Source organism: Aricia agestis, chromosome 1 (genome assembly GCF_905147365.1).
Source record: "Aricia agestis chromosome 1, ilAriAges1.1, whole genome shotgun sequence".
NCBI classification, from domain to species: domain Eukaryota; kingdom Metazoa; phylum Arthropoda; class Insecta; order Lepidoptera; family Lycaenidae; genus Aricia; species Aricia agestis.
In genome coordinates, this window is record NC_056406.1 from 3,994,493 (window position 1) to 4,007,676 (window position 13,184).

Consider the following 13,184-nt stretch of genomic DNA (forward strand, 5'->3'; position numbering starts at 1 on the left):
ACAGACCGAGCCTATTTATACACGTATTGTTAGTCATTGTAAGGTAAACGGCGTATTATCATAGAATAATAGCAACGCTCCCTTAAACAAGTACCTAAGTGATGAAGAATGGGTCCTCTTTAGAGTCCTACTTACGTAGTAACTATTGAGTAATCACTAATCACTATAATCTGTGGTCCTAGCATGTATTACCTAATACCTTGTATAGGGATCCGAATCCCTTATTACAGTCTTCTAAATGTAAGAAGTTAGAGAAGCCATTTGGAATAGGAATATGCTACTGAAAGAAATATTGGTGACGAAATTAGAAAATATGTAGATTGTTGTAGTTTCAATTTTGCGAAGCAAACCGTGACGTCATGACTTTGATAAAACAGTGCCTTATTAATCTTATTATGAACTAGAGCAGAGTTTCCCAAACTTGTCGGGACCGCGACCCATCTACAAGAAAGTTTAAAGTTCGCAGCCCACCTTGTGTCATGAAGACAAAAAGCGGTATGTTGCTGCCGCTGACCATATCATCATCGTCAGCCTACTGACGTTCACTGCTGGACTTGGGCCTAAAAGCTTCTAAAGCTCCCCACCACACCCATTTCAATTAAAAAACGTACCGTACGTAAGTACGACAATCGTCCTATAGTTTTTTTTTAAATGAAATAAGGGGGCAAACTTGCAAACGGGTCCCCTGATGGAAAGCAACTTCCGTCGCCCATGGACACTCGCAGCATCACAAGAGCTGCAGGTGCGTTGCCGGCCTTTTAAGAGGGAATAGGGGTGGGTGGGGATGGGAAAGGAAGGGAGTAGGGGAGGGTAGGGATGGGAAAGGAACGGAGTAGGGGAGGGTAGGGAAGGGAATAGGGTAGGGGATTGGGCCTCCGGTAAATTCACTCACTCGGCGAAACACAGCGCAAGCGCTGTTTCACGCTGGTTTTCTGTGAGAACGTGGTATTTCTCCGGTCGAGCCGGCCCATTCGTGCCGAAGCATGGCTCTCCCACGTATAAAAATTTCAGGGTCCACCCAAAATCTACCCGCGACCCAGAAGTGGGTCGCGACCTACACTTTGGGAAATGCTGAACTAGATGATCCTATGTCCTTTCCCGGGACTCAAAGTATCTCCATTCCCAGCATTATGGGTCGGTTTAGGCGTAGACGAGGTAACAGACAGACAGACACACTTTCGCATTTATAATATTAGTATGGAACTATGTATTCAACTTTATTATACTTATACGTAAAGCGAGACAGAGTGCTTTAAATAGGACCTTAAGATTTATAATAAAGGACTAAAGAAAGGAAGATTTATATTAAACAGCCCAAAAAGAATGCTAAATTCAGTTCTCTTGAAATAATTATATCTTCGATGGACTCTTCTCTCAAAGGGATCTACATTTACTTACAAACAAAGATTAGTCATTCCTGCCGTCTCCTATTCCTTAATGCCGGGGAGTCGAACCCGTGACCCCACGTGTGTGCGTCAGGCCGCCGCGCCGCGAATAGTCAAGGATCAAGGACGCATCTAATTTGTAGGTCGGCGAATTAGGACGAGGGGGCAGGCAAGTCATTGTAACGTGATTATTCTCATAGTTCACATGGATTTGAAACGACTACTAACCACTGAACTAGGAGAGAGTTAATGATAACTTTACTTTAATTTAATGACGATTTGGCATAAGACTGGATAGAACTTTATACAAGGTGTATATTTACTACAAAACTTAGTGATAATATTTATAATAGCAGTACAAGTATAATATGATTGTGTCCCTTCTATAGAGTTTACTGTGAAAGTAGCAGCGCTGAAAGAGTAACTGTTTTCACTTTTGTATGGGAATATGTATGACACTATAAGGCGCATTGCCCATACAAATCAGAAAAAAATGCTCTTTCAAAGCTTCTACTTTCACAGTGAACTCTAAGTCAGAAACACATACGTCATTCACACCTTTAAGTATTATCACTTAGTTTTGTTACACCCTGTAGGCCTGTATATATGTTAGCGGCGCGGTCGAGCTGTCCTTTAGAGCTCGACAAGGCTTTAAATGAACGTGGCGAAAAAAGTAACTAACGCTGTCATCACACAAAAACGCCATAGTTGACAGTTCTCCTTTGCCAGCAGCGCCCCCACCCACGTTCATTTATAGCCTTGTCATCTGTCAAATTCTGTGTTCAAAGTTAAGGTAAAAGTTAACCTTAACTATAACTATTTGACCATAACTTTAACTTTAACGACGCCTCTGGCGCAACCGTAAAGTTAATATACCTAGCAGAATAGAGAAACAAAGGCCTGAGCAAGAGAGATGTCACTATCAGTAACACTGCGTGGTAAAAAGAGACGTGTGATACAACTGATACATGACAGCAGCACTCTTTTGTTGACGTCCAGTCGGCACGTGCCGCACGTTGACAATTTAATCTCATAGAAATAATGTTCAATCATGCTTGTGTAAATGTATACGTACACATATTTTTACACGCAGATGAAACCAATTTCGGTTTCGTTGACAGCTCGAGATTGTTGCTCTATTCCGCTAGGTATATCAACTTTATGGTATAATCCCACCCTCAGCGTAACTTAAACGTTTAATAACTAATAAAATAATTATATTTTAATATTCTAGCAGGTTCTCCATGCCAACTAAACAATGCTGGCCCCAAACAAATATAAAAATAATTTATTGATTTGTCTATTCTTAATCCCCACGGATACGTAAATTCTATGCGCTATATCCAAAACACGAGGTGTGCCGGCCTTGGCGATAAATACACCTTCAATTAATTAATAGACTAGCCCACAATTTGGTTGTCATAAGTTTATACACTTAAATAAAGACCACGGCTATCCTTTAAACATTTCCATATCCCTATAAACTGTTTTCTTGTTTCGTACTTTTTAGAGCGTGTTTTAGTAGTCGGGTTTTAGTTTTTTAAACTTTATTTTTATATTTTATTTTTACTTATTATTGATTATTAAAGTACAAAGTACTATTAAGTATTTTGTAAATATTTCAAGTGCCTACGTGTAACGTGGAGCCTGGTGGAGCCATTATTCATATAAAGAAAAAAAAAAAAAACCGGCCAAGTGCGAGTTGGACTCGCCCATGAAGGGTTCCGCAGCAGCAAGAAGGTTTATTTTTATGAAATTAAAAGGTTTTTGATTTTTTTTTTATATCTCAGTGGATTTAATTAAAGTTAATTTATGGTTTACTATTTAAGACGTATAAAAAAAACTACTTGTTAGATCTCGTTCAAACCAATTTTCGTTGGTAGTTTTTATAGTAATGTACATCTTATATTTTTTTTCTAGACTTATCATGCCCCTACTTCAGAAGTTAGAGGGGGGGACACACATTTTATCACCTTGGAACAGTCTCTCTCGCTAACTATTCAGGTTAGAAAAAAATGATACAAGAAATCTCAATATGATTGTTGAAGGCCTATCCATAAATACCCCACACGCATAGGTCAGATGAAAAAAAATATATTTTGTTTCAGTAGCAATGAGTTTCTAAAATACCAGTAGTATCTATGGTGACTCCTAAAATTTATAAGAATTTTTGCATTTTTGTATTAAAATCTTAATGCAGTTCACAGATTACATCTACTTACCAAGTTTCAATAGTATAGCTCTTATAGTTTCGTAGAAAAGTGGCTGTGACATACGGATGGACAGACAGACAGACAGACAGACAGACATGACGAATCAATAAGGGTTCCGTTTTTTGCCATTTGGCTACGGAACACTAAAAAGGCCAAAAAATCACGTTTATTGTATGATAGCCCCCTTAAATATTTGATTTATTTTGTTTTTAGTATTTGTTGTTAGAGCGGCAACAGAAATAGGTACATAATCTGTAAAAATTTCAACGCTCTAGCTGTTACCGTTCATGCGATACAGCCTGGAGACAGACAGACGGACAGACATCGAAGTCTTAGTAATAGGGTCCCGTTTTTACCCGTTGGGTACGGAACCCTAATAAAGGTTTAACTCTCAGTGCCACACAGTGAATTCTATAAGTATAGGGGATTCATACACATCTTACAGTACCTATACTTACTCGTATTATCACTTTATTGTTACACCCTGTATATAAGACGTGTAGGAGACACGAACATCGTTCAGCACAGTGAATAGTGATTGAAAAAAGATAAGAAAGGTCAGATGTAATGAGTTTTCAGGTGTTAATGTCTATGAGTTACATAAATAACTAATTTGTTTGTGACCTAATGTTCAGTAAAAACTACTAGTTTATTTTTAACAGGGATTGCGGCAAAATGCCACTAGTTTTTGTTTTTTCAAATGATTCCTTAGTTTACGTAAGTAAGTCATGGGCCCTAGGGCCTAGAGTCTAGACGATCAATTCTCTTGTGCAATATGAAATATCATTGAACAATTTATTTGACAATAAGAAAGGCGGACGCATTCAATGTGAACCGTAGACGGTCAATAATATTGCACAATCCATGATATTGCCTAATAAATTTGATCGTCTAGGGGCCCGCTTAGTCTGTGCCTTTATTTTAACAACTTAATTAGAGATACTAATGTCTACTCACCACCACCATTCTGTTGGCACAAGTACGGGAACCGCCAGATGTTGCCAAGCCCGACGGAGTAGCCGATGATGGAGAGGAAGAACTGCAGCTTCCCCGACCACGCCGCCCGGTCTTCCGCCCCCCCGTCCCGCTGCAGGGAGCTCCGGGACCCCTGGAGGACGATCGTCACCCCGTGGGGTCTCTCCGACCCGTCAGCCCTGGTATTCAGAGGCGCCAACTCGTGCCCGTTCCGCGGACCGATCGGCTCGGCTTTCGCGGCCATCTTGGTTTTTTGATAGCTAAACTTATAAGTATCTAAATAATTTAATCGTTATTGTCCTTCAGCCGAAATCAAAATTTCAACTTGACGAGGTTCTTAGAGTGGTAGTCGTTCCCTATGAATATGTTCATACTACTCTGTGTATTTCGTAGTCATAAGTGTAGTATCGTATCGCGTCCTTCTTCACGAACTCGACCACCTTGAAGTATGTGGTGGTCCGCAGCAGCAGCTTCTGGCGCAGTCGCAGGGAATCTCTGAACACGTTGGCAGATTTTCTCTGCATATGACTGAGTTTGGGGCACCGGGCTACGCGGACATTACTCTCTCACTCGCTGCTCAGTTCGCGGCCGCCATCCCGCACTCTCGAACTGGAACAACATTAAAATGAGTGAATGAATGAAGTATATTCTATTGTGCACGCACAAAAAAATCAAAGCGTAAAAAATTATGAAAGCTAACTTTGTATAAGTAACTAATATCAGACTAACCGCCGTACTCAGAGACATTTAATTACGATTATATTATAAGCTTCGATTTAATGAAGAGTTTGACAGATAATGTATGAGGCTTAGGTATGTCAAAATTTTTAATTAATTACATTTAAGTAATTAATTTTCCACTCTGAGTGCAGCAGTTAGGGCCTGTTTTATCACTTCCTGATAAGTGCCGGATAGGCTATCCACAACTTATCTGACAGGTACTCCATACTCTATCTGTCAGATAAGCTGTGGATAGCCTATCCGGAACTTACCAGGTAACGAGGAAACGTCAGAGGAGTCAAACTTGCGGCTTTTTAGTTACGTCGAATACTCTATACATTACGTGTATTAAGTACTGGTTTTTTTACCCTCGCCTTTGTTACATACAATAAGTTTATCTGTCTACCTTTACCCCAATTTAAAATGTTTTAAAAATCTTTAAAAAATCTGCAATAAAAAAGAAAAATTTTACGTCTAAAAATAGCTCGTGACGCCCTAATAGGTCAATTAACTAAATCAGTTTTATCGGGGACAAACGGTAACAAATCGATCAACAATTACATGGGAAGTACATTGTTTGTCAATAAAAATATTTATAGAACGCGCATTGTGCTCCAACCATGCTCCAACAGCACGATAAAGAGCTATTCAGTTCGCTAATGGCGCCCAGTGTCAAGGCTGGAGAAAATGTAATCGTTCGTTCATCGTTCATCACGCAACATGGTGCGCAAAAATCTATATTCATGATGGCAAGATAAAGTTAAACCGAATAATATGTTCCCACAGCGAAAACTAATTGGTGAATGGTGAGAGTCAGGTCTGCTAGTCTCTGTGACCTGCGACTTGGAAAATTCAAATGAGTCGTTTATTAGTTACTAGCTTTTGCCCGCGACTTCGTCCGCGTGGACTTTAGTTTATAGCTATTACTAGCTGTTGCCCGCGACTTCGTCCGCGTGGACTTCAGTTTATAGCGCGCGATGTCAACAAAATTGGTGTCAAAAGCTTTTATAAAAAAACCCTGGTACCCCTTAAATCAATACAGCTGTGCAGTGTGCAAACAATAAGTACTTCATTTTTGTATGTTAAACTTTATATATTATGCCAAATTTTAAAGCTTATTTAGCCCCCCAATTACACAACTTTACCCATAAACTATTTATCATTGATAGGTTTAGCCCCAATTTCACCAACGTCTGTTAGTGTTAACAGCTTGTTAAAATATCCTGTCTTCTCTTTCATTCATATGAAAAACAAAACAGCTAACGTGATACTAATTCGAGCATTAACTTTAACAGTCGTTGGTGAAATTTGGTCTTAAGGTTACGTCACTGCCTGCACAGATAAAGTACTGAGTTATTTAATACCGTAGAATAGATATAACAATCGAAAAAAATCGAGACTTAAATGTAGGATGATACCACCTCTTATAGAAAGACTTTTGAGCAAGCGTCAGCGCGATGTAGAAGACGCACGGCGCCATCTATTATGAATTTTTTGAACAAATTTACGACCCTTACAACCCTTTTTTCCAGTAAAAAAGTAGCCTATGTCCTTTCTCAGGCTTTAGACTATCAGTATACAAAATTTCATTACAATCGGTTGAAAGCGAGACTGACAGACAGACAGACAGACAGAGATACTTTCGCATTCATAATATTAGTACAGATTATGTGCACACTGCACAGCTGTTTTTGGGTATTTTGATTAATTAAGGGCCGCGCTACACCGGAATGGCAGCGGCGAGGCAAGCACTTTCAGCGCTGCCATTCCGGTGTAGCGCGGCCCTAAGAGGGGTACCACTTACCAGGGTTTTAAAAAGTTTTTAAATTTGACACAAATTTTGTTGACACCGCGCGCTATAAACTAAAGTCCACGCGGACGAAGTCGCGGGCAACAGCTAGTTATGAATAAAAACAATAATATATAATAAAGTAGGTACCGTATGATTAGTTCTGTTTAATGAAGTAAAAAATAAAGCGCCATCTGTTTTCATATATTAGAATTAAAATGTTGATTGCATTGATATATTTTCTGGATGGAATATAGGCCAACACAACACACTCGAACTCCTTAGAAATGCAGTAGGAGTTCTATAAGATAAGATAGATTGATTATTATTATAGCAAGTGATAATATTATTAAACATAATATTCTAACGTATTAAAAACTATAAACAAAAACATAATAACTAATAAGTATGATTAGTTTTATGTTCCAACGAAGTAAAAAAAAACGCCATCTGTTGAATCGTATTAGAACTAAAATGTTCATTACATCGCGTCGATATATTTCTGGATTTTTTATAATATTATACATAAAATATATTTAAGATTTTTGAAATATTATTTTAATACACATCCAAGACCCAGGAACATTGAAAACTTTTTGTTCCGCCTGCGGGACTCGAACCCAGGACCCCCGGGATGAGCGCTGGCCACGCGCAATGCGAATTCATTTTCATCGATATTTTCATGGAAATAAGATATTTTCATGGAAATAAGATATTTTCCCACATCAAAATGTAGCCTATGTCCTTTCTCAGACTCTAGAATAACTGTGTACAAAATTTCATTGCAATCGGTTCAGTAGTTTTGGCGTGAAAGCGAGACAGACAGACAGACAGACAGACAGAGATACTTTCGCGTTTATAATATTAGTTTTTGGCGTGAAAGTGAGACAGACAGACAGACAGAGATACTTTCGCATTTATAATATTAGTATGGATTAGTATAGAAGTATAGATACATAAAATATATTTAAGTAAAAAATAAAACGCCATCTGTTGAATCGTATTAGAACTAAAATAAAATAAAACGCCATCTGTTGAATCGTATTAGAACTAAATTGCATCGATATATTTCTGGATTTTTTATAATATTATACATAAAATATATTTAAGATTTTTGAAATATTATTTTAATACACATCCAAGACCCAGGAACATTGAAAACTTGTTCCGCCTGCGGGACTCGAACCCAGGACCCCCGGGATGAGCGCTGGCCTGCGCAATGCGAATAAATTTTCATCGATATTTTCATGGAAATAAGATATTTTCCCACATCAAAATGTAGCCTATGTCCTTTCTCAGACTCTAGAATAACTGTGTACAAAATTTCATTGCAATCGGTTCAGTAGTTTTGGCGTGAAAGCGAGACAGACAGACAGACAGACAGACAGACAGACAGACAGACAGACAGAGATACTTTCGCATTTATAATATTAGTATAGATTCCCGTACATCGATTGAACAGTTTACGCGCAAATCATAAAAGCATATTGTACGGGAACCGTAGGTATATTCTTTCGGGACAAAATGTATCCTATGTTCTTCCCCGGGACTCAAAGTATCTCCATACCAAAACTCATCAAAATCGATTGAATAGTTTCAAATCATAAAAGTATATTGCGCAGTAACCGTACATTTTTCCGGGACAAAATGTATCCTATACTATGTCCTTTTCCGGGACACAAGTATCTCTATAGTCTATACCAAATTACAGCAAAATCGGTCCAGCCGTTTACGAGTGAGGTCGTGACCAAGGGAAATATGGATTCCTCTTTAGGGTTCCTTAGTCAACGAGCAACTCTTATGGTTTCGGTCTGTCCGTCCGTCTGTCCGTCTGTCTATCCGCGGTTTTGCTCAGAGACTATAGGACTTACAAAGCTGTAAATTGGCACGAATGCACATATTAATGGTGCCGACAAAATGGTATATAAAATCTAAAAATATTTTTTATGGGACCTCCCCTACACTGTAGTCTGTACACATCAAGCGGGGATGATTTTTTTTTTCATGAAAAAATGTTGTCTTTTTGTGTCATGACATTCGTACATTTTTTCCGAGATGAAAACCTCACACTTTCTCTCCCGGGACTCGTGTCTTCACAGTCCATACTATCTGTTAAGGCGCGAAAAGGACAGAATATATTCTGCAATCTGCATGCAGCATTTACGATATAAATATTTTCTTAAACTTATGTTAAAATAACATAAAGACACTTTAGCTGGCTAAGCTTAAAGCCAAATTGCTTATAATAAAAGCTAGAAGCTATAATGTTATTTGTACACGTTTTTGGGGTCAGAATAATACTGGATATTCAATTTGAACATAAAATGTTGTCTCTGGCTCCCCGCCAATGCAATTTGCGAGTGATTCGCGCTTAAACTTAATAAAATAATGCAGATGTATAAAACTTGCTATTTCATCGTATTGAACTAGATACGCCGTAAAATAAAACATAAATGTTATCCCTATCTAATAAAAAAATATATTAAGTCTATGAAAAAAATCACTGTGTAATCTGTGACTTCACACATCACACCCACTATTTTACTTTTTAAAGCAACAGATAAAGACAAAACTTTTACAACTATATCGTCTGTAAAATATTCCATATTAGTAGTTGTGGGTCAAATTTGAATGGGAGTTAGAAAAAAATATATAATCTACACGAAAGTATAATTATTATTAAGCTCGTGAGCGTGACAGAAAAGTATCTTCTGCGTGCATTATCTCTTCACTCTTGGCTCTTTGTTTATTTTTATTTTTTTAAAGTAAGAATCGAACAAAAAGACATGAAGAAAACTATTTCAAGTTTTGTTTTTATAATAAGAGCGGCGCGGGCGCGGTTAAATTTTAATGAAAGAAATCCTTAATTGGAATAGTGGCGGTACCCACAATTCGCCTAACATTCCTGCATCGCGCTATTGAAGTTTCGTAGAACGGCAAGATATATACAACGTCTGAAATGACGTCAGTGGGCTTCGGCCTGACCGAGCATAACACCTCGCCCGGTCGGAAGATCTTCCTTTTCGGCCGCCACTAACAACGTTAAATTGGTGACCACCGATAAGAACACGCATCGTTCTGGACATCAATCATCATCAACACTCCCCGCCCATCCGCACCACGTCAGCAGACATCAAGCATAACCGGGTCGCCTCGACCATAAGCCGCGTTGGGCGTCCGCGCCGGTCGAACCCGTGTCTGGCTTGAACGGGGCAGCCATAGGCTACAACGACCGGTCAGCAAGCAGAGCACGGGGTCCCTCTCCTGGTCATTGCACGCGTAGCTTCGGCCCACACCTGACAACACTAGCGCATCGAAGAATACCACGAGTCTTCGGGGGGGAGTGATATGGCGGTACCCACAATTCGCCTAACATTCCTGCATCGCGCTATCGAAGTTTCGTAGAACGGCAAGATATATACAACGTCTGAAATGACGTCAGTGGGCTTCGGCCTCACCGAGCATGCTATCTCTCTCGGTCGGAAGATCTTCCTTTTCGGCCGCCACTAACAACGTTAAAAAATTATAATTAATTTTAAGCAACAAATGAGTATAATATTATATGTAACCATTATGTAAGCTGGCAAATTTCCATATTTTTACGAAAAACCCAAGGCTATTATTTGCCCTGAATCATTATCATCGCCTCTATCAGCAGTCATTAATTAATTAAAGTTTAATTAACGGTTAATGGGCACTTGATTCGGCTGCTCGATTATTTTTAACTGGATAATAGCTGCATAGACGTAAGTTACACCTTCAGACTCCTATACCTACTATCTAGTATCTATTAAGGTCTTATATTTATGCTAAGGACTAAATCTCTATTCTCTACAAGATATGGGAGTAGAACTAAAATTGCGAAAATAGATTAAAATACATGACTCATGATGAGAAGTACTTATTATTATTATTATTTTTACTAGATGACATCCGCAACTCTGTTGCACCAAAATTCATTTATCGCGCGGAAACCGTGCATTTTCCGGGATAAAAAGTATCCTATGTCTTTTCCCGGGACTTAAAATTTCAGCGAAATAGGGAAAAAGCGGTTTGGGCGTGAACAGGTAATAGACAGACAGTCATAGGTACTTTCGTGCTTATAATATTAGTATGGATTATGCGGGTCTACCCTAAGTTGCCTTATCAAGTTATCACGTTTTAGACGTGGGAGAGCCATGCTTCGGCACGAATGGGCCGGCTCGACCGGAGAAATACCACGTTCTCACAGAAAACCTGCGTGAAACAGCGCTTGCGCTGTGTTTCGCCGAGTGAGTGAGTTCACCGGAGGCCCAATCCCCTACCCTCCACTATTACCCTATTCCCTCTTAAAAGGCCGGCAACGCACCTGCAGCTCTTCTGATGCTGCGAGTGTCCATGGGCGACGGAAGTTGCTTTCCATCAGGCGCTCCCCCAGTGCATCCCGTTTGCTCGTTTGCCCCCTTATTTCATTAAAAAAAACACAAAAACGGTCCCAAATAATAAATAATGCTTTATTTTCTTAACCTACAAACTGTGAACGTGTCGCGAAACCCTTCCGAATGAGTTGTTCATTGCAATTTAACCCCCGGGCGACTTCCTACGTCTTCGCGAACCGGTTCGCACAGGGGACTACAATACCCCGGCCTTGACACCATTTGTGATTACACCCTCCTGAACTTGCTGCCTTCCGAGGGTTGAGGACTATGTAGAGTATACAGCAAAGCTGCATACGTTTAAGCAATTTTTTTGCGATGCAAATTGTCATGAATTACTGTTCTGTCTTTAACATGGTGTACGAGCATGGTGATTGGTGATGTTTAATTTATTTATTTTAATCCTGCAATAGACAAATTTTATAAGCTTTATCTTTATTTTTTACCATATTTTAATATTTTAAAGAAAGGCCGAGAATTTAAAATGGTTTATAAATTTTACTTATCATTTCCTCTTTATTCCTATAATACATTGTTTTAGGCAAATCCTAAAAAGTAAACTACGGAACCCTAAAAACAGAGATTTATAAACTTGATGTTTACTGACAGACATTGTTTTATCCTCGTCTGTCAAGCGACCTTCCAAACCTATTAGACATACAATTGTTACCTACTACTTTTACCTAGTACGATTATTTAAATATTATGAAAAATTCAAACCAAATACTATACGTGCATGCTAACCCTACGAACATCTGCTCATAACTAATTCTAAGACTAAACGAATATGGTCGAAATTGTCTGCCCCCGTGTAGAGTCGTCTGAAATATTCAGCGGCATCGTTTAGGTCTTTATTGATCCCGTGACCCGGTTCTCACAGGTTATATAACAGCTTTCTCCGAACTCTACAACCGTAACAAAACTCTACAAAAATCTTTATAACAATAACTCATGATTTTAATCATCTTTAGATGAAAAGTTTAGTTATATATCTATGGTTAGTTTTGATCTTTAATCATGAGTTCTTATCTCTGTTACTCAGAGACATTTAATTATGATCAACCTTTAATTTAATGAAGAGTTTGACAGACATGTTATGGTAAATTTAGGTAACTTTATTTATTGTTAACAGTGCGTCAGAATCGCTAACTGCAAAATAATCCTCGTGGAACAAAATTCAACAAAAATCTACTTCGTTATCCAAATGAGAAAGTGTGTATGTCTGTCACCTCTTCGCGCCCAAACAGAAGAACGGATTTTCCCGAAATTTGCTATGGATAGACTTTGACTCTTGATAAACTAATTTAGCCGTTTTTAAATAATAATACTTAGGTTTTAATATTTAATACACACCTCTTAATACGCTTGTTTTATTGCGTTCTTTAAGTTTCCTGTCGTTAGAATGTAGAGTCGGTAGGCATAGAGGCTGGAATCGCTTAATAAAAACTAAAAATGTTACTTTTTAATCATTTATTTAAATTAAGAAGAGTGTAACCTTCATGTTTAGGTACTAAATGTAATAATATTCGCACTAATAAGCGAAGGTACTGACCCAGGTTAATTACCAATACCGAAGTTGGCTAAGTTAGATTGCCTATGGATTGCCTATTCGGCTGTCACTTTATGGACCGTAGGGCTACTCTCCTGGTCCATTCGTGTAGAGCTGGGACGCTGGAGGTAGTGAGCC

At 38.7% G+C, this 13,184-nt stretch overlaps 2 protein-coding genes across 5 annotated transcripts in view; both read right to left on the bottom strand.

Moving 5' to 3' along the window:
• The window catches only part of LOC121730067 (glucose-6-phosphate isomerase), a 262,618-nt gene that overhangs the window by 65,392 nt on the left and 184,042 nt on the right, over nucleotides 1–13,184 (bottom strand). The window lies entirely within an intron of this gene.
• The window catches only part of LOC121729996 (sodium- and chloride-dependent transporter XTRP3A), a 39,147-nt gene that overhangs the window by 22,857 nt on the left and 3,106 nt on the right, over nucleotides 1–13,184 (bottom strand). For all 4 annotated transcript variants that reach the window (XM_042118791.1, XM_042118816.1, XM_042118808.1 and 1 more), the window contains exon 2: nucleotides 4,556–5,182. In XM_042118791.1, coding sequence (XP_041974725.1) covers nucleotides 4,556–4,817 — 262 coding nt within the window. In that variant the 5' untranslated portion in view covers nucleotides 4,818–5,182. The remainder of the gene's footprint in view (nucleotides 1–4,555; nucleotides 5,183–13,184) is intronic.